Source organism: Thamnophis sirtalis, unplaced genomic scaffold (assembly GCF_051295495.1).
Source record: "Thamnophis sirtalis isolate CommonGarterSnake01/CBP01778 unplaced genomic scaffold, rThaSir2_p1.2 scaffold_11, whole genome shotgun sequence".
Lineage (NCBI taxonomy): Eukaryota > Metazoa > Chordata > Lepidosauria > Squamata > Natricidae > Thamnophis > Thamnophis sirtalis.
The window spans coordinates 66,645,419-66,669,645 of record NW_028261391.1 but is presented as its reverse complement, the minus strand read 5'-3'; the positions used below and the strand labels follow the sequence as shown (position 1 = coordinate 66,669,645).

At 43.1% G+C, this 24,227-nt stretch overlaps 1 protein-coding gene across 1 annotated transcript; it reads right to left on the bottom strand.

The window, feature by feature from the left end:
* Nucleotides 1-4,324: 4,324 nt before the first annotated feature.
* Nucleotides 4,325-11,413, bottom strand: FOXI2 (forkhead box I2). Its single transcript, XM_014075413.2, has 2 exons — nt 10,861-11,413; nt 4,325-4,875 (listed from the first exon to the last, which is right to left on the bottom strand). The coding sequence occupies exons 1-2, from the start codon at nt 11,411-11,413 to the stop codon at nt 4,325-4,327; spliced, it is 1,104 nt and encodes a 367-aa protein (XP_013930888.2).
* Between the last annotated feature and the right edge of the window lie 12,814 nt (nt 11,414-24,227).

Sequence of the window (24,227 nt, the reverse complement as noted above, 5' to 3'; positions counted from 1 at the left end):
TTTTTTTACTATTGTGCATGCGCGCGAAGCGAACCAGGAGTATCAGAAGCCAGAACCCACCCCTGTAGATCTGTGTTTATGTGTGTGTGTACATACATATATAACTGCATACATACAGTTGTGGCTCCAACTTCCACAGCAGTTTCTCAAGAGCCGAGGTGGCGCAGTGGTTAGAGTGCAGCACTGCAGGCTACTTCAGCTGACTGCAGTTCTGCAGTTCGGCTGTTCAAATCTCACCGGCTCAGGGTTGACTCAGCCTTCCATCCTTCCGAGGTGGGTGAAATGAGGACCCAGACTGTGGGGGCGATATGCTGACTCTGTAAACCGCTTAGAGAGGGCTGAAAGCCCTATGAAGCGGTATATAAGTCTAACTGCTATTGCTATTGCTAGCTCCAACTTCTTAAGGTTTTTCTTAAGTGGGAGATTGCATTCCAGACATGGTTAGCAAGATTCTTATTCAGTAACATGATAAAGCACTCCTAACTCCACTGGCAAGAAAACTAAACTGGAAAGGGAATCCCTTTGCCCTTTGACCCTCCAGGTGTACATTAGAGGACACAAGTGTTATTTCTTTAAAGGAGAAGGATGAAATCTGGAGATAAATGGACAGGTATGGACAGCTAACCGGGCTCCCACTGAACTTCTGTCTACTGCGACATTAGAGATGAATAGTTAGAAAAGTAGAATCATTTCCATACTACATTCTGGTAGAACAAAGATTAGTTTTTGAACCCATTCAGAGTTTCCTGAACTGATTTTGTTAACCTGTTTTTAGTTTTGCTGCTGTCTGTCTTAAAGCTTTGCTTCTCCACCTTTGAAGTATCAGAGAAGAGGTTTATCTCCAGGCTTGTAAAATACTTGTTGAGATTTTGCAAAATAAATAAATAAAATCTCACATTAATAGGTCCTCAAAGAAAGTTCCTATTAAACAGTGAAAAAACACCCATTCTAAAAGCACTTTCTTGCACTTCCATCTTCTTAACCTTTTTTCTTTTTTGGCTTAAAGTGAATGCTGGGGACAACAGCAGGAAGGGTGAGTTGCTTTTACAACAGCTTCTATTTGTTTAAATGCACTCTGCTTGAAGTCTCTTGAAACTGAAGTCTGAGTGCTAGCACGGTTCTCCCCTTCTTATCACCCCAGTGACGTGCACGCAGGGGAGGTAGAGGAAGCAGAGCCTCACCACTGTCATGATGAAAAGAAAAAAAAGATGTAAAAGGAAAAAGGCTGAGCTAGTTGCTGCCTGAGTCACAGTGGATGACTCTGCTTAGTGCTTAACTGTTTAAAAAAGCCTCTTTAAAAAGTGCCCTCTACAGGAGGAGGCGGGAGAACCACGTGCCTCCTTTAGTCTGACTTTATGATCACTCGAGCAGAGTTAAGCAAGGGTTAAAACCCGAAAAATTCCTTATGTAGATGAGGCACGTGGTTCTCTCGCCTCCTCCTGTAGAGGGCGTTTTTTTAGAGACTTTTTTATTATATGTTTTATTTTCATTTTCATTTCATACAGTCACATATATACTGTGCATGACTGGGGCCATATAACATTGAGCAATAAACACAACCATCCTTATCAAAAATACTCCCCAAAATACAAAACCAATATACCACTTCAACACTCCATACACCCTTTCTTTCACCACCCTCCAACTTTCCTTTCTCCCCTCCAACATTCCCCTGTTCTTCATATGTTTTAGTCTCCAGTCCCCTAATCATCTTTGTTGCTCTTCTCTGCATTCTTTCTAGAGTCTCCACATCTTTTCCACATTGTGGCGAACAATGCACTATTCCAAGTGTGGCCTTACCAAGGCCTTATAAAGTGGTATTAACCCTTCACGTGATCTTGATTCTGTCCCTCTGTTTATGCAGCCTAGAACTGTGTTGGCTTTTTTGGCAGCTGCTGCACACTGCTGGCTCATATTTAAATGATTGTCCACTAGGATTCCAAGATCCCTCTCCTAGTTACTACTATTGAGCAAGGTACCACCTATACTGTACCTGTGCATTTCATTTTTGTTGCCTAAATGTAGAACCTTAACTCTTTTCATCATTGAATTTCATTTTGTTAGATAGTGCCCAATGTTCAAGTTTGTCAAGATCCTTCTGTATCTTAAGCCTATCTTCTGGAGTGTTGGCTATTCCTGCCAGCTTGGTGTCATCTGCAAATTTGATGAATTCCCCATTTATCCCCTCATCCTAGTATGTATTAATAACTAGCTAATCCCCAGTAGAAGATGTTCATCTTCACTTAGCTTCCATATGCCTAATATTTATTTGCTGTTATTTCCTGCAAATAGAGAAATGTAAATAAATCATTTTTTAAAAAAATAAATAAATAAGGTGATTTAAATCCTTAAGCCTTTTCTTTTCCATTTATGATTTATACACAATATAAGCCACTTAGCAAATGCTTATACTTTTTATGGTTTTAAAATGAGCAAAAGCAATCACTTTTTTTCTTTCTGAATATTTTCAATTCTACTACAATTAACCTCCCAAAACACTGCATAAAAATTAAAGCTTTTAAATGATTTGTGTGCAGGCCATTTGGTTATCAATAGCTTCATGGAGTTAATTCTTTAAATGTTTATTTAAAGAAAAGTCCAGTGGCATCTTAATGCTTGGCAGAAGAAAGTATTTACAATGAAATTGTTGAATGGTCTTTTCCATTCTTTGAACATTTCCATTTGTGGCTTCATTTAATCCCGGGTATATAACAACTTGACTTTATTCAGTGGAAAAAACAGCCAGGGCTATTTTATGTTGATTTAGAAGTTGGCCTGATACAGGTTTTCCTCCAGAGTAAGAATGGTTATAACCGAAGTTTAAGTTTCAAACTTTCATTGTAACTTCATTTTTTTTTTTGATCCAGTTATGGCCATTAATGAGATTCTGGGTTTTAAACACTTGAATTGCAGCCCTGAAACAAAATATTCCACAAAACACAGTAAGAAATGTAGCAAAAATTGGGACAAATTAAATTAGAACAACATTTTATTTTGTTCACTTTATGGTCAGTAACATTGATTTAATATACATTTATACATTTAAAAAACTAAAAAATGTCTCCAATATTTCTCAAAATATATCTACTTTTTAAAACTTGATGTCTACATCCTTTATATACACAATTTCTGAAATATTTCTGTCATTGTTTCGTGCGCTCTTTTAAAAAAAACAACTGAGGAATTTAGTACAGGTTAAGGCACAATATTGAGCTCGTAAAGAAAAGTACTAACGGATTGGGTGCTGGGACATTAAGTGAAATTATAGGGATTTTTGCACAGTTCCTTGAAAAAGTCTGAAGTAAATAGGATGCACTTTCAAGTATATGTTAAGGGTTAGATGGTTGTTGATAAAGATGATGAGTGTGTGTGTGTGTGTATGTGTTTGTGTGTGTAAGGGGAAAATGAATGGATTGTTAAGAAATATTTACCATTCTCACAAGTTGGTAAGTACATTTAATTTCCAGAAAAGCAGCTGTTATAAGACAAAAAGTTAGTGATCCATAAAGCAAAACAAAATATTTGGTGCGTGATGAAAAGTCAGCACTGGCATCTCTTTCCACTAATTAGCAGATGATATATTCTGATGGGAGATTATTCTGTGGGAACTCTTAAGAACTGTGCCATCCAAACTGTTTTTTCGATGGATAGTATCCGGTAGATTAGAGCTCCCTATCTCACCATTTGAATGACACCCAGATCATGCTTGAAGAAAACACTTCAGCTTGTAAAATGATATATTGGGGACCTAAACTGAGTTGATGCCTTAATAGAAAGTAGGTTTAAGTCAAGTCCCTTCAGCATTTGCTGCTATTAAGAAGTTTACTTTTTGTTTCAAGGGACATTTTTAAGTGAAAATGAAAGACAGCAGGATGAAAACTGGAGAAGAAAGGGAAAAAAATAATAGAGTTGATGCCAAATAATCAAAGGGAAGGGATCAGGATAAACCTACTCATTTGAAAGCGGATCTCAAATCAGATTTAAAGAGGTCAAGGCAGAAATGGCCAGGTTCGAATTATCCAATTTTTGGACACTTTATATGAAGATCTCTCTCTCTCTGGGGAAGAGAAAGAAAAATCTAGGATGACCAGGCGGACACAATTACATTGGTAATGAGTGCACCATTTGAAGACTTTAAAAACATCTTAGGAACAGATCTCCATGGATAAAAATCGATATTTATTCACTGAGAGTCAAGACTTGGTGGCGTTTAATCAACCGAAACAGAACTGAAAATGCTGAAGGCTGCCTAGATAAGGCAACTAGATGCTGACCCACAGTTGCTTATGGGGCCAATGTGGAGCATCAGCTTTTCAGCATCATTTTAAACTTCTGTCCCTTCTCTGCTATAAATCAGATTGTTCACACTAAAAGTGCTCAGGACAGGACTGTTGAGCCAGCTCGACTGCCCACCAACCCCTGCATAGTAATTCATCCTGGAGTGGGACTGGGAACCGAGTTCAAATGCTGAAGCTGGGATGCCATTTGAAGGAGAGCAGGAGTTCATACTGGGGCCGTTCTGCCTCCCGGCTGTGAATTCGGATACCGGCCCACCAGAAAGCTGCCTGGGGAAACCATTCCGGCCATGGGCCACAACGTTCATGGTCGAGACGAATGTGGAGAAACAATGGCTAGAGTCCAGGCTGGGAGATTTGCAGTCACTCCTAGATCCCAGAGAGCACTGCAACGCGCTGGAGCCCAAGCTGCGAGGTTCAGGGCTTGGCTGAACAAGACAACTGTTGCTTTTGTCCTCCATTTTGTTATGGACTCCAGGCCCACTGGCTGCATCAGAACGTCTCTTCCTCTTCCTTCTGAAGTTGCCATTATCAAACATCTTCTCACAGTTGGGGTCCAGCATCCAGTAATTCCCTTTGCCTAGGAGCCAATGGAGAACATGTGTGTTTAGCAGGGGTACAAAACAGTGGTGGGTTTCAAAAATTGTTCGAACCTACTCTGTGGGTGTGGCCTCCTTTGTGGGAGTGGCTTGCCACCCATGTGACTGGATGGGAGTGGCTTGCCGCCCATGTGACCGGATATGAAGAGGCCGACGACACTTGTCAGAACCACCTTAAATTACCTCACACACAGCACTGGCATGCATAAGAATAGGATGTAAACTTGTTTTTTTAAAAGGCATCTTTGGTTTGCGTTAAAACAACTTCAACACACGCAATGTTCTGATTGCACCACAAACGCAGTAGTCATCCTTACCTTTCACAGAGGCACTGAGTTTTATAAATGTGAGCATGATAGTGTAGAATAATCATATCCAAGGATCAGTGGTGGGTCTCAAAATTTTTTAGAACCTCTTCTGTAGGTGTGGCCTGCTTTCAGGGTCCACTGGTGGAGCCTCTTCTAATCGGTTCGGTAGATTTGACTGGAAACCGAGGCGCTTAAATAATAGCAATAGCAGTTAGCCTTATATACCGCTTCATTGGGTTTTCAGCCCTCTCTAAGCGGTTTACAGAGTCAGCATATCGCCCCCAACAACAATCCAGGTCCTCATTTCACCCACCTCGGAAGGATGGAAGGCTGAGTCAACCCTGAGCCGGTGAGATTTGAACTGCCGAACTACAGAACTGCAGTCAGCTGAAGTAGCCTTGCAGTGCTGCATTTAACCACTGCGCCACCTCGGCTCTCAGAGCAAACGATTCTAAAAAGGGTAAAGCAGTTGGAGGACGCATTGTAAAGGAAGTGGAGCAGACATCACTTAACATTGTCTTAAGAATTCATAGGAGAGCTGACATTCAAGTCTGATTTATGGGAGTTTTAGTGACGGCATTAACACCTGGGCCATTTTCTCACTTGTGATTAATGCTCTCCCCCAGCATGGCTGTGGTGACAAATCACGAACGGAGACAGGTTTCCTATCACCGCAGCAATGGATCGAGTGACATTATAAAGCTGAGATGACCCCTTTGATTACCCAGTTCGCGTAAGTGGCATAAGATAAACTTAACATGCCCTTGGAAGATCCATCAGTTGCTGCGAAGAAGCTTGGAGAAACAGCAAGGCAGAAATGGAGCAAACGCTGTTCACATCTTGGCTGCTACCTAATCCATAGTAACTCAAGAGGAAGCATCCTTCATTAAAACAGGCTTAGGTGAAACAAGTGTGAGATTGCACTGCAAGCAGGTAAGTTACATCCCCCCTGTCTAGAATATAATGCTTAGAGCTTAGATGCCTAGACTATAATGCTTGGTTCCACCACAAAATCGCGGAGGACAAAATCGCGCTCGACGAAAGCGCGCATTTGACGTCATCACAGCGCGACGAAAACATCGCGCTGTGATCGAAAAATGTAAAAATAAAGCTAAAACCTTCCCCTAACCCCCCCAAACCTAACCCTAAACCTAACCCTAAACCTAACCCTTAACCTAACCCTAAATCTAACCCTAAACCTAACCGTTAACGTAATGAAAAACCTAACGCTAACCCTTAACCTAACGCTAAACCTAACGCTAACGCTCTAAACCTGACCCTAACCCTTAACCTAACCCTAACCCTAACCCTTAACCTAACCCTTACTTTATATGAATCGGCTTGCTTTAATTTTAATTTTATTTCAATTTTTAATTTTTTCCGTCGCGCTGTGATGACGTCAAATGCGCGCTTTCGTCGAGCGCGATTTTGTCCTCCACGCTTTTGACGGGTCACGATAATGCTTAGAGCAGTGTTTCTCAACCTTGGCAACTTGAAGATGTCTGGACTTCAACTCCCAGAATTCGCCAGCCAGCAAATGCTGGCTGGGGAATTCTGGGAGTTGGAGTCCAGACATCTTCAAGTAGCCAAGGTTGAGAAGCACTGATCTACACCACCCTACAGGAGCATGCCAGTGCCTGTTCTTCAGCATTATGCCCGTCCTGGCACTGCAGAAAAGTAGGCGCTTTTATATTGGGATGGATGATTTTCTGCATTGCTTTCAACATAAATTAACCATACATTTTTAGCTAGATAATCAGGATACAGTTGGACTGTCCTTTCTTCCTTTCTGCTAACTTTAAAAAGAGATACAGGAGGAACATTTCAAAAAATTATTGTGGGGAAACTCTTGAAGGAATTAGGTTGCATTCAATAACAATAGCAATAGCAGCTAGACTTATATACCGCTTCATAGGGCTTTCAGCCCTCTCTAAGCGAATGCTGGCTGGGGAATTCTGGGAGTTGAAGTCCGGACATCTTCAAGTTGCCAAGGTTGAGAAACACTGGCTTAGAGTGACATATACATTCATCATATCAGTTTAGGGATGTCCGTTACATTGGCAACATTGCCCTACGCACACAAACCAGGGTGAAGTCCTAGAATCGTTATTTTTACTCTGCTGTAAAAACTCTGTTTATATTTCCCTTTCTCCAGAGTTGGGGGTTCTCCTGGACTTATGACAACTGGTCGAAGAGGAGGTGTGGCAGTCACACAACTAGGAGAGCCTCATTGCAACTTCAGGTTGCGTGTGTGCCAATTGTGGCCTTCCCTGGATAAAGAATCCCTGCACTCAATCAACCAGGCCTTAGTGATGCTCGGACTATTGCAATGTTCTCTATATTGTGATTGTGTGAGTGCGAGTGATTGTGGGTGCACCTCGGTTCGCCCACATAACACCTATCCTCCGCGAGCTGCGCTGGCTACCTGTTGATCTCCGGGTGCGCTTCAAGGTGCTACTTACCACCTACAAAGCCCTTCATGGTAGTGGATCTAGGTACTTGAGAGACCGCCTCCTGCCAATTACCTCCTCATGACCCATTAGATCGCATAGATTGGGCCTCCTCCGAGTTCCATCTGCCAGTCAGTGTCGACTGGCAACTACGCGGAGGAGAGCCTTTTCAGTAGCAGCTCCGACCCTTTGGAACCATCTCCCCGTGGAGATTCGTACCCTCACCACCCTCCAGACCTTCCGCGCAGCCCTCAAGACCTGGCTATCCCGTCAGGCCTGGGGTTAAAGATTATATTCCACCCCCGCCCGAATGCTGAATGAATGTTGCTTTACTCTTTTAATTATGTATTGTCCTATATGTCTTTGTATGTTTCCCCTTCCTATATAAGTTGTAAGCCGCCCTGAGTCCCCTCAGGGAAAAGGGCGGCCTATAAATAAACTTAACCTAACCTAACCTAACCTATATGGAGCTGCATTTGAAGAGCATCGGGAAGCTACAAGAGGTTACAAAAGGTTTTCAAGGAAAAACAAAGTCCAGTTGCCTTTTGAAAAAGCACCTTTGGGACAACCATGACCTGTATGGCTGAGAATCTCCTTAGACATGTAGATGGACAGACTTACTTCCAAGGAAACAAGATCCTGGAGCTGCAACCCTCAGAGGTTCCCTCTGTGGAAAGGACAGTCAATCAAACACCCAAATGTTTTCCATGTGTCTCAGAGAGAAAACAAGGAGAACTGTGGGGGGGGGGGGAGAGATTTGAGATTTGAGAAGTTTATTTATATGCCGCCCTTTTCCCTGGGGGGACTCAGGGCGGCTTACAACTCGAAAAAAAGGGGGGGGGGAAACAAACATTTAACACGTAGGACAGTACATCATTAAAAGCACAACATTCATACCATTCGGGTGGGTTACAGTCTTTAGCCCCAGGCCTGACGGGATAGCCAGATTTTGAGGGCTGTGCGGAAGGTCTGGAGGGTGGTGAGGGTGCGAATCTCCACGGGGAGATCGTTCCATAGGGTCGGAGCTGCCACCGAGAAGGCTCTCCTCCGGGTGGTTGCCAGTTGACATTGACCGGCAGATGGGACTCGGAGGAGGCCTAATCTATGGGATCTAATAGGTCGAGTGGAGGTGATTGGCAGGAGGCGGTCTCTCAAGTACCCAGATCCACTACCATGAAGGGCTTTATGGGTGACAAGTAGCACCTTGAGAGTTGGGAGAGTTCCAGGGGTCCCAAAAGTGCTTTTTTTTTTTCCAAGAGGCAACTGGACTTTTTGCTTTCTCTTTGAAGAGTTTCCCTTCTTGTCCAATAAACTTCTCCAGTGTTTTTTTTTTCTTTGAGCACCAGAGGTGAAGAAGCTTCTTGGATGAGAAGGGAAACGCCTTTGAAGAAGAACCAGAAAGTCCAGCTGCCTCTTGAAGGAAAAAAGCACCTTTGGGACAAGGGATGACCTGGATGGCTTTGAAATAAAAGCCTTCTAATAACATGGGAGAGAAATTTTGGCTATGCGATTGAAATAGGCAAATGGTGGGATCTATGGAGTAAGACTATTAAACTTACAATATCTAAAGAAAACATATACAATAGCAATAGCAATAGCAATAGCAGTTAGACTTATATACCGCTTCATAGGGCTTTCAGCCCTCTCTAAGCGGCTTACAGAGTCAGCATATTGCCCCCACAATCTGGGTCCTCATTTCACCCACCTCGGAAGGATGGAAGGCTGAGTCAACCCTGAGCCGGCGAGATTTGAACCACCGAACTGCTGAACTGCAGTCAGCTGAAGTAGCCTGCAGTGCTGCATTTAACCACTGCGCCACCTCGGCTCCAAGATGGTTTATAGGTGGCACTCCCCCCCCCCCCCAACGAGGTTAGCCAAAATGTTTCCTGGGTTACCTCCACTGTGTTGGAAATGTGGAAGAAGGGATGGCACATTCTACCATATTTGGTGGTCTTGTACTGAGGCCACGAAATACTGGAGAAGGATTCAAAACTGGCTAAAAGAGGTTCCTTTTAACAAGCATGGAATGGAAACCCGAGACTTTTTTTTTTACTAAGCATAAAACCAGAAAACATGAGTAAATCTATACGGCATTTGAGCCTACATATAATTGTGGCCGCAAGAATAACCTAGGGCAATTTTGAAAATCTACTACCATACCATCGGAAGGTTCCATAATTAAAACCGAGGTGGCGCAGTGGTTAAATGCAGCACTGCAGGCTACTTCAGCTGACTGCAGTTCTGTGGTTCAAATCTCACCGGCTCAGGGTTGACTCAGCCTTCCATCCTTCCGAGATGGGTAAAATGAGGACCCGGATTGTTGTTGGGGACGATATGCTGACTCTGTAAACCGCTTAGAGAGGGCTGAAAGCCCTATGAAGCGGTATATAAGTCTAACTGCTATTGCTATTGCTATCTATCTATCTATCTATCTATCTATCTATCTATCTATCTATCTATTATCTATCTATCTATCTATCTATCTATCTATCTATCTATCTATCTATCTGATTGTTGGGGGCGATATGCTGACTCTGTAAACCGCTTAGAGAGGGCTGAAAGCCCTATGAAGCGGTATATAAGTCTAACTGCTATTGCTATTGCTATTGCTATTTATCTATCTATCTATCTATCTATCTATCTATCTATCTATCTATCTATCTATCTATCGATCTATCGATCTATCGATCTATCGATCTATCGATCTATTATCTATCTATCTATCTATCTATCTATCTATCTATCTATCTATCTATCTATCTATCTGATTGTTGGGGGCGATATGCTGACTCTGTAAACCGCTTAGAGAGGGCTGAAAGCCCTATGAAGCGGTATATAAGTCTAACTGCTATTGCTAAAAAGATTTATGAATGTGCAGAAGTGGACAGAATGATGGGTTGGCTGAGGGACAAAGGAGAAACAGAACATTATCTTAGCTGGAACCTACGGTATATGTGGCGACTTAAAACGGGGAAAGTTAAACAGCAGTTGTTAACAATGGGAATTAAAAGTGAACGTGGGTGTTGTAATAGATCCCTGAACTTTGTAACGAGAAGATGCTGGTTAGAGACTAAACACTGAGGAAGAAGAGGAAAAAAGTTGGGCTGTGAATGACTGTCATTGCATTTGTATGTCTTATTTTAAATGTATAACCAATAAAGATTATTTGAAAACAAAAAGAAATCTCCATAGACAGCTCCTTGCCTACCTGGGTCGTCTTGGAGCCTCGCCACTTTCTTGAAGCAGTCGTTAAGCGAGAGGTTGTGCCGGATTGAGTTCTGCCAGCCGCCTTTGCTCTTCTTGTAGAAAGGGAAGGTGGCAGCCACGTACTGGTAGATCTGGCTCAAGGTCAGCCTGTTGGAAGGGGCGCTCTGGATGGCCATGGCGATCAGCGCCGAGTAGGAGTAGGGCGGCCGCACCAGCTTGAAGAAGTCCTGCTGGTGGTGGCCCGCCAGGGGCAGCCAGCTGAGCTCGGGGGGTCCCACCGCCGCCTGGGCGGCCAGCAGCTGCCGGGCGCCCGTCCCGTAGGCAGCCGAGGGCACGAAGGAGCCGGACGCCCCGTTGGCACCGGGCAAGTAAGGGCTGGGCGCCCCGTTGAGCCACAGATAAGGACCGCCGCCGCCCCCGCTCGACTCGCCCAGGCCGTAGCCGACTTTGGGCGGCTGCGAGGTCGGGAGGAGGCTCCGGGGGTCGCAGAAAGGGGCTGCCGCGTCCAGGAGGTCGCGGGCGCTGAGCGGCGGCTGGACCTCCAGCCCGTCCATCTCGGGAGCTTCGCGCACCATCAGGTCGAGGGAGAGAAACCCGCCAGCAGCGGGATCGGACCCACCTGTAGGAGAGAGCCCGGTGGGTTAGGAAGGAGAGGGCGGCGCTGCCCCCTTCGCCTGCCCATCTGCCCCCCCTCCCCAAACTCCCCAGGGCCAGATCTCACCTCTTCCCGCACCTCAATGACCTCCTTCCCTCTCCACCATCTCTTGCACGCACAAACACACACACACACACACACACACACCATCAACCTTGCCTGGCCCCAAGCCTCAAGCACCTCAATGACTTCCTTCCCTCCCCATCATCTCTTGCACGCACAAACACACACACACACACACACACCCATCAACCTTGCCTGGCCCCAAGCCTCAAGCACCTCAATGACCTCCTTCCCTCCCCATCATCTCTTGCACGCACAAACACACACACACACACACACACACCCCATCAACCTTGCCTGGCCCCCAAGCCTCAAGGACCCTCCTCTTCACAGAGGCAACCTCTCTCTCCTGCCAATCTGTCTGCCCTTTGGGCACACCCGGACCTCCTTTTTCCAGGGATTGAATCCCAAGAAGATTGGATTGTCCCCTGAAAAGCGAGTAAAGGCAGGAGTGAGAAATTACAGACAGTAACCTCGAGTTATGACCAGCATTGAGCCCTTAGCAATGTTGCTTCCTAAGTGAGATATTTGTTAAGGGGCGTTTGGCTCGTTTCGTGACTTTCCTCCCCAGAGTTGTTAAGCGAATCGTTGCATTGTTAAGTTAGTTGTTAAGTGGACCTGGCTTCCCCATTGGCTTCGCTTGTCCGAAGGTTGCAAAAGGGGGGACGCTGCAACCGTCTTAAATATGAACTAGTTGCCAAGCCGCTGAATGTTGATCATGTGACCAATGGGATGCTTCAACGGTGTCCTTGTAACTTTGAATGAACTGTTGTAAGTCGAGGGCTACCCATAGTCGGAACATACAGAGACACTTTGACGTAAGTTCTCAAGCTACCAAGAAGATGATGGTGGTCTGGTCCGAAAGTAGTGGGTTACCAGAAATTATTACTGTTAGTTTCTAAGTTCCACCCCACTGCTAATCTTGACTGGTCTTCATAGAGACTAACTTGATTTTGCATTTAATAACGGCAGCAAGACTGTTGGTGGCGCAATACTGGAAGAAGGAAGACTTGCCTACTATTCAAGAATGGACATTGAAAGTCACAAATTTAGCAGAGGTGGCTAAAATATCTGCATATCTCAAGGACCACTCAAACGAGAGATATAAACTGGAGTGGAGAAGATGGATTGACTATACTCAAAATAAACATGGGACTAAGAAATTCCAGATAGTTTATGACTGAAGAAGCAAGGAATGATATAATCTGTTTAGAGTTAGCCTAACAAAAGAGGAGTTAAAGCTCAAATGAAAGATGATACTAACTTTTTTTTTAAAGTTTATCTTAGAATATCTTTGTTAAAGATTTATACCCTGTATTTGTTCTGGGAAGTCAGGAGGGGGGGGAAGGTTGGGGGGGTTCAGGTGGGGAGGGTGTGGGAGGGGGGGTAAATATTTGTAAAAGCCTCTTTTTTCCCCAAAAAAATTTCAATTAAAAAAAAAGAAGATGATGGTAGATGTGTTCTATTGTGATCAGACAATCTACTAAGTTTCAAGCCCCTTTACGCCCCCCCCCCCCCGTTATCAGACGACTTTTTGGTCCCATCTTCTGTGCAAGCTCAGCTGGTATGTTAACATGAAAATAAGAGTTCCATTGAGACATTCTGAGTGATGCTTGTCAAATCAATTCATCTCTGGAATTTCTTAAGCACACCTTTAGGAAACTTTTACTGTTTTATCATATATCCACTTAGACTGCATTTAAGCCGCACCTGAGATGCACATCCACGGGTTTGAAAACCATCGCAGGACTGTGGTTGCTATCCATGCTTACACTTGTAAAGTTACATCAGGCAAGCTTTTATATGAATTCCCATGTGACCGGATATGAAGATGCCGACGACACTTGTCAGAACCACCTTAAATTACCTCACACACAGCACTGGCATGCATAAGAATATGATGCAAACTTGTTTTTTAAAAGGCATCTTTGGTTTGCATTAAAACAACTTCAACACACGCAATGTTCTGATTGCACCACAAACGCAGTAGTCATCCTTACCTTTCACAGAGGCACTGAGTTTTATAAATATGAGCATGATAGTGTAGAATAATCATATCCAAGGACCAGTGGTGGGTTTCAAAAAAGTTTGGAACCTCTTCTGTAGGTGTGGCCTGCTTTCCGGGTCCACTGGTGGAACCTCTTCTAACCGGTTCGGTAGATTTGACGAACCGGTTCTACCGAATAGGTGCGAACTGGTAGGAACCCACCACGGGGGGGGGGGAGGGGGGCTCTGTTTTAACAGCAATGGACAATCAATGATGATTGTTGCAAAAGTCTACCAAATGCACAAACATCTTTTCATTGAAAACTTATTAAATGTTTTACATAAATAAATCTGCTTTCCTCATCTTTGATACTAGGAACGTCTCACTAAATAATCCACGTTCACATTATTTCCAGTGTTTGTTGTGTCTCTTCAGTTGTTTGCTGCAGCTACTACAAAAGAAAAAGAGGTGTAAAATTCTATTAACATCGTTCTTTGTCTTCCTTGTTTTGTTTTTCTGATGGCTTCGATGAGCATAAAAACATAAACACGAACACATTAAAGGGGAATATCAGAATTTAAACATTGCTCTGTTCTGTTTAAGGCTTTAAAGCAAGATTTCCAATGTAGCAAAGGTTTGATTGAATCATTTTATCAGAGCAGAACTGAGGCAGAAACCCACTTCAATGAAATGAATCATGAAGCACCTGTAGCCTTTTGAAATGCTTCCCAGATGCAATGTTATTTCTAGGTTATTAGATATATAATATCACAACTTCACCTGCTTATATATGAGACAAGAAACAGACTAGTGTGATAGGTTCTCTGCTACTATACGAGTAGATGTCCATGAGTTTTCCCTCCATTAAAGCCACTGCATCTCAAAGTTATTCTGCCATGGCATCAGAGGTGGGTTCCTACCAGTTCGCACCTATTCGGTAGAACCGGTTCGTCAAATCTACCGAACCGGTTAGAAGAGGTTCAACCAGTGGACTTGGAAAGCAGGCCACACCTACAGAAGAGGCTCCAAAAAATTTTGAAACCCACCACTGGTCCTTGGATATGATTATTCTGCACTATCATGCTCATATTTATAAAACTCAGTGCCTCTGTGAAAGGTAAGGATGACTTCTGCGTTTGTGGGGCAATCCGAACATTGCGTGTGTTGAAGTTGTTTTAACGCAAACCAAAGATGCCTTTTAAAAAACAAGTTGACATCATATTCTTATGCATGTCAGTGCTGTGTGTGAGATAATTTATGGTGGTTCTGACAAGTGTCATCGGCATCTTCATATCCGGTCACATGGGTGGCAAGCCACTCCCATCCGGTCAAATGGGTGGCAAGCCACTCCCACAAAGGAGGCCACACCCACAGAGTAGGTTCGAACGATTTTTGAAACCCACCACTGCATGGCGGCTCTATTCCTTCTTTGAGCTTCATTCACTTTCTCAACTTTCAGCTTCCTTAGTGAGGCCAGCCGCAAGTCTTAACTTTACCTTCTGCAAATGGAAAGTCACATATCTTACTGGCAATGCCAATATAAGTGCTAGTATAAATAACCTCTTAGCTTTACGAACAGGGGCTTAAAACTAGTCAGACAGTGATGTCAAACTGTTAATCTTGTAGGATTGGGCAGTTTTAAGTTTCTTGGTCAGGGAGTGAACGTACGCCAGGCTGGCATAGGTGCTGAAATATTTACCGCTGTTAGGAATAGTGGGGAAGATGGCAAAGCTATAAATGCCGCTGTCTTTGTGACAGAAAGAAAGTGGTAGCCACTACTGGCTAGATTTCAAAAGCTGGATCCCTGCCACAATCCAGAGATATACAGTAGAAGCTCAGGCAGAATTGCTTTTTGGAAGAAAGAAGTCCAACATCTTAGGAAAGCTATATTTGTCAACAGGCCTGGCACAGGTCAAGACCAGGACTCCAGTGAACAAGCAAACTATTCATGGGGAAAGACAGCAGACGGAATGATATGGAATCCAGAGTGTTAAGCAATGCACAGCAAATTACAATAGGCTTGAAAATATGTTCTTCATAGGTTTTTCCTCCCCAGGAAGTGAAGCCAATAAATAAGCCAAACTAAGCTTCCACCCAAATTGTGCAGTCAAGATGCATAACTCTTCGGTCTACTGGCCTCCTTCTTGACAAATTTCACCAACATACACAGCGCAGCTCTCTATATCATATGCCAGTGGTCCCCAATCCTTCCAGCTCTGTGGGCCAGCAGTGGCAATGGTGGCAGTGGGTGGGGAGAGGGGGAAAGATATGGTTTTGCGCCTGTGCCTGGTTCCTTGCACAAACAGAGCTTCGCGGATGTGCCTGATACTTGTGTGGCCTGGTTCCCAAGGGGCCGCGGACCAGAACTGAACCGCAGACCGGGGGTTTGGGACCCCCTGTCATATGCTGATGGTCAAGTCTGAGCGGCTAAACTTCAAAGTTTGAGACACTTTCAGTGGCAGAAGTGGGTTCCTACCAGTTCGCACCTATTTGGTAGAACCGGTTCGTCAAATCTACCGAACCGGTTAGGTTCCACCAGTGGACCCGGAAAGCAGGCCACACCTACAGAAGAGGTTCCAAATTTTTTTGAAACCCACCACTGATGGGTGTGTAATGTCCTGCAGTTATCTACGCATTAATAATGATCTAGTAATATTTCCTTATACATTTTAGGGATCTTTCCTTACATAATTGGTGTTTTCGTTCATCCTTTTGGATTTCTAATTTCTGTTTCCGTTAGTTGGCAATTGCTAAAACCAATCCCACGTGAAAAAGCCTTCAAAGCCTTCTTGAGTTTAATTGTCAATTTATTTATTCCTGCACATTGTAATATTTATTCATTTACATATCTCTGTTTTTCCACTGTTGTGCAAACACAATTCCAGCAGCTGCTAACATGTGTAAAATTAAATATATATTATACTCCCTTTCAAATAGCCAACAAAATATTTCTGGTTTTAATTCCATATCTTGCTTTACAATTGCTTCTAACCACTAACTTCTGAATAGCTACTTGGACCGACCTAAGTACTAATTCATAATTTCATATCCGGTCACATGGGCGGCAAGCCACTCCCATCCGGTCACATGGGCAGCAAGCCACCCCCATCCGGTCACATGGGTGGCAAGCCACTCCCACAAAGGAGGCCACACCCACAGAGTAGGTTCCAACAATTTTTGAAACCCACCACTGTTCAGTGGGTACAGGTAGGAAGTTCTGTCAGCTTTGGATTCATCTCAGCCAAGCAGAGTCAACGGCTCCAACTCTATGGATTGGCCCAATCCAGTCACTATATACACCTAGACACGACTCTTCCTCTTTAGTTGAAATGTACCCAATAGGCACCATCTTTTTCATGATGGTGTGCCTTGTAACAGCAAATCAATTTCAACTACTGCCAACAAGCCCTAATATGACCCAAGCAAGTCATATATATAAGATTCCAACATTGCTAAAGAATCTGTTTTCAGCCTGCCCTCACTGAAGACACTTATGAGAAGGTCCTTAACAGGATGGCCTAAGTTTGCCAGTCAAGTATGCTGACATCTCTAGCACTCCACAAAACTCAGTGATTTGAACAAGGAAAGATGCATCATATCAGTGGTGGGTTTCAAAAATTGTTCGAACCTCCTCTGTGGGTGTGGCCTCCTTTGTGGGAGTGGCTTGCCGCCCATGTGACCGGATGGGAGTGGCTTGCCGCCCATGTGACCGGATATGAAGATGCCGACGACACTTGTCAGAACCACCTTAAATTACCTCACACACAGCACTGGCATGCATAAGAATATGATGTAAACTTGTTTTTTAAAAGGCCTCTTTGGTTTGCGTTAAAACAACTTCAACAAACGCAACGTTCTGATTGCACCACAAACGCAGAAGTCATCCTTACCTTTCACAGAGGCACTGAGTTTTATAAATAGGAGCATGATAGTGTAGAATAATCCTATCCAAGGAGCAGTGGTGGGTTTCAAAAAATTTTTGGAACCTCTTCTGTAGGTGTGGCCTGCTTTCTGGGTCCACTGGTGGAACCTCTTCTAACCAGTTCAGTAGATTTGACGAACCGGTTCTACCGAGTAGGTGCGAACTGGTAGGAACCCCACCTCTGCATCATATCATCCATCGATATTTTTCTAAGCCTTCCCAAAAGGGTACAAACTTTGCATTTCCTTAATCAAGCTGGTAAGCCAATGATGAGGAAATTTTCCCCAGGCAATTAAAGATGTGCAAAAGCTGTACGGTAAAAGCAGCTTCTAACTAGGATCATTAAAGCTACCAATATTAATAAGAAACTACAATAAGATTTCCTTTTGTTCTTATGGCTCCTCCTAGAGTCACCCAGCCAATACCAAAAGGGATGGAAAACCTGTCCAAATTGTTATGTCATTCCAACAATTATTGGATGATTGCAGAATATATTGTAAATCCTTAGTGGGGATTGTCTCTCCCTTTTTTTTTTTTTTGTTTCTGCTTTTGCTTTCCATAGTTGGAATAATGATTCTCTTAGGGTTTCCCTTCTTGTCTTCTTCCAACATAAAAATAGAGTCTTTTCTGCAAATTTCCCAAATATGAAGGGGAAAATTCAGAGATGAAGATAGCAATAGCAATAGCAGTTAGACTTATATACCGCTTCATAGGGCTTTCAGCCCTCTCTAAGCGGTTTACAGAGTCAGCATATCGCCCCCAACAACAATCCGGGTCCTCATTTCACCCACATCGGAAGGATGGAAGGCTGAGTCAACCTTGAGCCAGTGAGATTTGAACAGCCGAACTGTGGAACTGCAGTCAGCTGAAGTAGCCTGCAGTGCTGCATTTAACCACTGCGCCACCTCGGCTCAAGTCTTACATGTAATTTCTTCAATAAATCTCACTCATCCTTTTTGAACGTAAGCATCTAAATAACTTTAGTGACTTATTTCCGTGACCTGACAAATGCGCGCTCGACAAATGCGCGCCGACAAAACTGTGCCCACAAAACCGTGCCCACAAAAGTGCGATTAGGGTTAGGGTTAGGGTTATAACGTTGTTTTCGCGTCCCAATGTGTTGTTTGTGGATGGCACGCTTTTGGTGGGCATGGTTTTGTCGCCGTGGTTTTGTCGGCACGCATTTGTTGGGCGCGCATTTGTCGGTGAACCATTTATTTCTTTTATGCATTGCTAAGTATAACATCTGGTGAATGAACAGAAATATTCCAACTCTGGTTCCTTCAACATTTATTTAACCTGTAGCTTGGCCAAGTTTCATGTTTTTCATAAAATCCACTAGAGCAGGGGTGTCAAACTCATGTTGTCCCGATGGCGTCACGTGATGTATCGGGACTCCCCCCCCCCTTTCTGGGTGTGGGCGTGGCCAGCCTGTGCCGGGAGTTTGACAGCCCTGCACTAGAGTCAAACAATCTACATCAGTGTTTCTCAACCTTGGCAACTTGAAGATGTCTGGACTTCAACTCGGGGATTATACGAAGCTCCGGGGGCAGCTCATTCCAGAGGGAAGGCGCTCCCACAGAGAAGGCTCTCCTCCTGGGGGTCGCTAGCCAACACTGTCTTGCCGACGGTACCCCGAGGAGACCAACTCTGTGGGATCGTACTGGACGGTGGGAGGCTACCGGTGGCAGTAGGTGGTCTCGCAGGTACCCTGGGCCTAAGACATGGAGCGCTTTAAAGGTCATAATTAGTACCGTGAATTTATCCACCTTGACACCCACTGGAATAAAAATATTTACCAGGGCTACATATTTATTATGGGATAGGACTCATAAATAAAAATAATTTTAAAGAAGTCAACTTATATGATTTCAGCATCTATCTGATTTTCACTAAATAGCCTGACTTTTTTCAGGCTTCCCCATGAGCTGGAGGAGACAAAAAGTTACTTTAAGAATTGATTTACTGAAACGAATAAATTCTGAATAATAGGAGATTTTTTTTTTTAAAGGGCTTCATAGCAGAGAGGTGTTTCACTCAGACAAATTTCAAATAAAGTCCAAAGATTCCACAGGCCTACCCTATAAATAAAAAAATGATAAAAGACTTATTTATTTACAACACAGTCCTATGTATGAAAATAAATGTAATAACTTCTCTCACTTTAGTTTCCATGAAATGGATGACATCCATATAAATATAAACAAATGGAGCTGCATTTTTGCGGCTGTAATTTTCTATATATTTCTCTGCCAATCGGCCCCTTTAAACTCACTGATATTTAATCCAAAGAAGCAAGCAAAAGATTGCCCTACTTTATATTCCAAATACATTCAGTGAGGTTATGTGGGTCTCGAATTCCCAAGAGCGTAAAGCCATTAAAATGAAGAGAGAAAAGGAATTTGGATAAATAAATTTTGTTTCTAAGATTGAGTTACTCTTGGTGAAGGACATGAAAAGGGGATCCAATCACAGATAAGCATCTCAAAATGCCTCCAAGCCGTGTTGATGGGAGCAAGGCGAGGATTACGCATTTGCAAACAATGAGAGCTTCCTGTTTTCTTCCCTGCCTTAAATATATATATTAGTTTCACTGGGGTTGAGAAGTTTAGAGAAAACTGTGAAAATTATTAAGTATCTTGGTTGATTAAAGTCTGCACCATAAAAATATAAATATCCAAACTTTCTCTTATCCCACAGACCACAGGTGTGTCTTGCATCTACCTTTTAAATAGGTTAATGAACTAAAAGGCAAGATAAAGAACAAACAATATGAAGAAGAAATTACGGAATTATTTCGTAATGATCACTAAGTTCTGGCTTCTATCTCACATCAATTTTTCTTAGAATTATTAAACTTTAAAAAGGAAAGGGAACCAAGAAGTGTTGTCACCCTTCAGAAGAACAATGTAAATTATTTTACACTTCATCACAGTACCTTTAAAATAAAAAATCTGCATGAGCCTGAAAAGAGATTAAAAGATGCCTTACTTTAGTCAGCAGATCCCTTAAAGCAATAGCATCCTTTTTTCAGCCTCAAAAAAAATTGGATGATGGAAGTAAGATGCTTTAGTGGTGTTGTGGGAAGTTATCATCCAGCCCTCTCCCAGAAAAAATGAAATATCCTAGGAAATATTGAAAAGGCAGAATATTTCTCTGGATGTGAAAAGAAAGAAACATGCTTTAAAAGACAGAATAGTTGCCTGTAGCTTTCCTGCCCATCCACACTTTGTCAATAGGCATTGAGAAGGCCAGGCTAGCCCACTTTACATAATAAAGACTTCCCCACTGCAGCTGTAGGGGGAAGGGATATTACTCAACTCTCCACATGGCATCTGAGAACTCATCTATGGATTCAAAACAGCCTAGAGAGTAGCCTCCTGCATGGCACCATGCGAGTCTGACAACCAATCAGAATACATTTCTTACACAGGAACAGGAAACAGAGAGGCGGGACTAAACAGGTTTTAAAAAGCATAGCAAGCCCCTCCCTCGGCCCTTCTCTTCTTCTCCACCAACATTGAAGCATATGATCACCTTTTCTGTTCAGGGCTCAAGCCATGTGGCTTTGTCAACAATAAACCATCTTTCCGAACAGCCTCCATGTCTCCAGTGTCGTCTTCCCCACTTGGAGCCGAACCCAGAAGGACATTTCTTTCAACAGTGTGATATCAGAAACAATATTTTTTTTCTGAATCATTTTGCAAGCCTGCAAAGGCCTAGAAGTTAGCATACGACAAAGCCAGGTGCCGGTTCTAACGTCACCTGTATTTCTGAAACTCACCTGTATTCTTAGGGAGAAAAAAGTTGTAACAATTCGCAATCTATGCTTTGTCTAGAAATGTTGTCCTTTGTTCAGAAACCTAAAAATCAAAAGTAAAACAGGCTGATAGCATGCTGGGGGACATTGGAACGATTTCTTTGCCTTTTATTAAGTGTATGCTTTCAGGCCAGTCCCTGTTGAGATGGCAAACATTTGAAAACAGTCAAGTCCCCATGAAAATCATTTTATGAGAATGTCCACAGCATGCACGCAATCTTTCATCTATACCACCAGCCCACAAAGGCTGCCAGTGGCAGAGATCATAATACCATGCTAAACATCATAAATTGGATTCAACCGTCAGTGGATTCTTGACTCTGGCTTGTAAGCAGGGGGGAAAAAAATAGGATGCAGATGTACCCCAAGTTTTTTTTTCTGCTGCTTCATCTTTGAAGGTACCTATCAAATAAGGAGAAGTTTATTCGTGGTTAGATATAAATCTAACAAAACAAAACAAAACTTTGGGTCAAATGCAGTTCCTGATAAGTTTTATCAGGAAACTTATGGAACTGCTTTCTTCTGGAACATTCCTTTTATTTCCTTATCACAGAGGTGGCATTCAGTTGGTTCTGACCAGATCTGGAAAACTGGTAGCGGAAATTTTGAGTAGTTTGGAGAACTGGTAGATACCACCTCTGACTGGTCCCACCCTATGGTGGGTTTCAAAAATTGTTTGAACCTACTCTGTGGGTGTGGCCTCCTTTGTGGGAGTGGCTTGCCGCCCATGTGACTGGATGGGAGTGGCTTGCCGCCCATGTGACTGGATATGAAAATGCCAACGACACTTGTCAGAAACCACCTTAAATTATCTCACACACAGCACTGGCATGCATAAGAATATGATGTAAACCAAGTTGAGGTGGCGCAGTGGTTAGGGTGCAGTATTGCAGGCCACTTCAGCTGACTGTTATCTGCAGTTCAGTGGTTCTAATCTCACCGGCTCAAGGTTGACTCAGCCTTCCATCCTTCCGAGGTGGGTGAAATGAGGACCCAGACTGTGGGGGTGATATGCTGACTCTGTAAACTGCTTAGAGAGGGCTGAAAACCCTATGAAGCGGTATATAAGTCTAACTGCTATTGTTATTGTTATTTTTTAAAATGCATCTCTGGTTTGCGTCAACACACGCAATGTTCTGATTGCACCACAAATGCAGTAGTCATCCTTACCTTTCACAGAGGCACTGAGTTGTATAAATATGAGCATGATAGTGTAGAATAATCCTATCCAAGGACCAGTGGTGGCTTTAAAAAATATTTGGAACCTCTTCTGTAGGTGTGGCCTGCTTTCCGGGTCCACTGGTGGAACCTCTTCTAACCGGTTCGGTAGATTTGACGAACTGGTTCTACCGAATAGGTGCGAACTGGTAGGAACCCACCTCTGGCCCATACGTACCGTTCGTATCCCACCACCGATCAGCAGAAAACTCTGGCTGAAATTTCCTTCTCTCCTTTCCAGATCGACATGTTGCCTCTGTAATCACCTGACTTCTATCTAAGGCAGTGTTTCTCAACCTCAACACCTTTAAGAAGTGTGGACTACAGTTCCCAGAATTCTCCAGTCAGCTTGCTGAGGATTAAAGTTCAGATATCTTCAAGTTGCGGACGGAAAAACTGCTTAAAGGTAACGGATGACCAAACTAATGCCCTTTTTTTAGATAGTGTTACTAGAAAGAAAGAAAAAACATTACTTGCTAGTAATGTATTTATTGAAAACCTTAAAAAAAAAGCTGTCAGGCTTGTTTGTTTTCTGGTTAGCTGCAAATAAGAAAAGTTAAATACATGTATTTTTAAAGTAGATTGTAAAGATCTGATGAAAGAAATGTCCTTCTGGGTTCGGCTCCAAGTGGGGGAAAAGACACTGGAGACATGGAGGCTGCTTGGAAAGATGGTTTATTGTTGGACAGGACCACGTGGCTCGAGCCCTGAAGAGAAAAGGGGATCACATGCTTCAACGTTGGTGGAGAAGAAGAGAAGGGCTGAGGGAGGGGCTTGCTAGGCTTTTTATACCCTGTTCAGTCCCACCTCTCTGTTTCCTGTTCCTGTGTAAGAAATGTATTCTGATTGGTTGTCAGACTCCCATGGGGCCATGCAGGGGCACCTCTCGAGGCTGCGTTTTGAATGCAGGTTTGGTTGAGTTATCAGATGCCATGTGGTGAGTTGGGTAAAGTGCCAATATTATCATGCCTTAATCCATCCTCCTGGAGCTGAAGTGGAGAAGTCTTTATTATCTAAAGGCACTAGCTTGGCCTTCTTAACGGCCCATTGACAAAGTGGGGATGGGCAGGAAGCTACAGGCAACTATTCTGTCTTTTAAAACATGTTTCTTTCTTTTCGCATCCAGAGAAATATTCTGCCTTTTCAATATTTCCTAGGATATTTCATTTTTTCTGGGAGAGGGCTGGATGATAACTTCCCACAGATCCTTACAATGTTGCCCAGAGGACTGTGATTAATACAATTATTAAGAATATACCATAAGTGAAATAATTTTAACTACACTCTCCTTCACTGCTAAATTGCTAGGAATGTTTCAAATGTTAGTCTTGAATTGGCATTATGTATGTGATGCTGTATTGCTTCTCATTCTCTTTAATTGTTTGATTAGACTGCCATCTAGTGGACTATTGTTTCAGTCGATGGAAAGAACCATATTTTTAGCAGCTTAGCTCATCCAGAAATATGTGTCTTTTAATGTTTCTCCGAATTTTGCACACATATTTTTTTTTGGGGGGGGGGGAAGAACCTTCATTGGCTATACATTTATTTTTAAGCTTGCCCAGAGGGGTGGCAAAATACTTCATTTTTTGGGTATTATATTAAAACCTATTTTTTAAACATAGGGGAAGAAGTAAGGATGTGCAGATTTCTTAAAGTCTACATCATTTGGTTTTGCAGAGTAACTATATGACATGTTGACA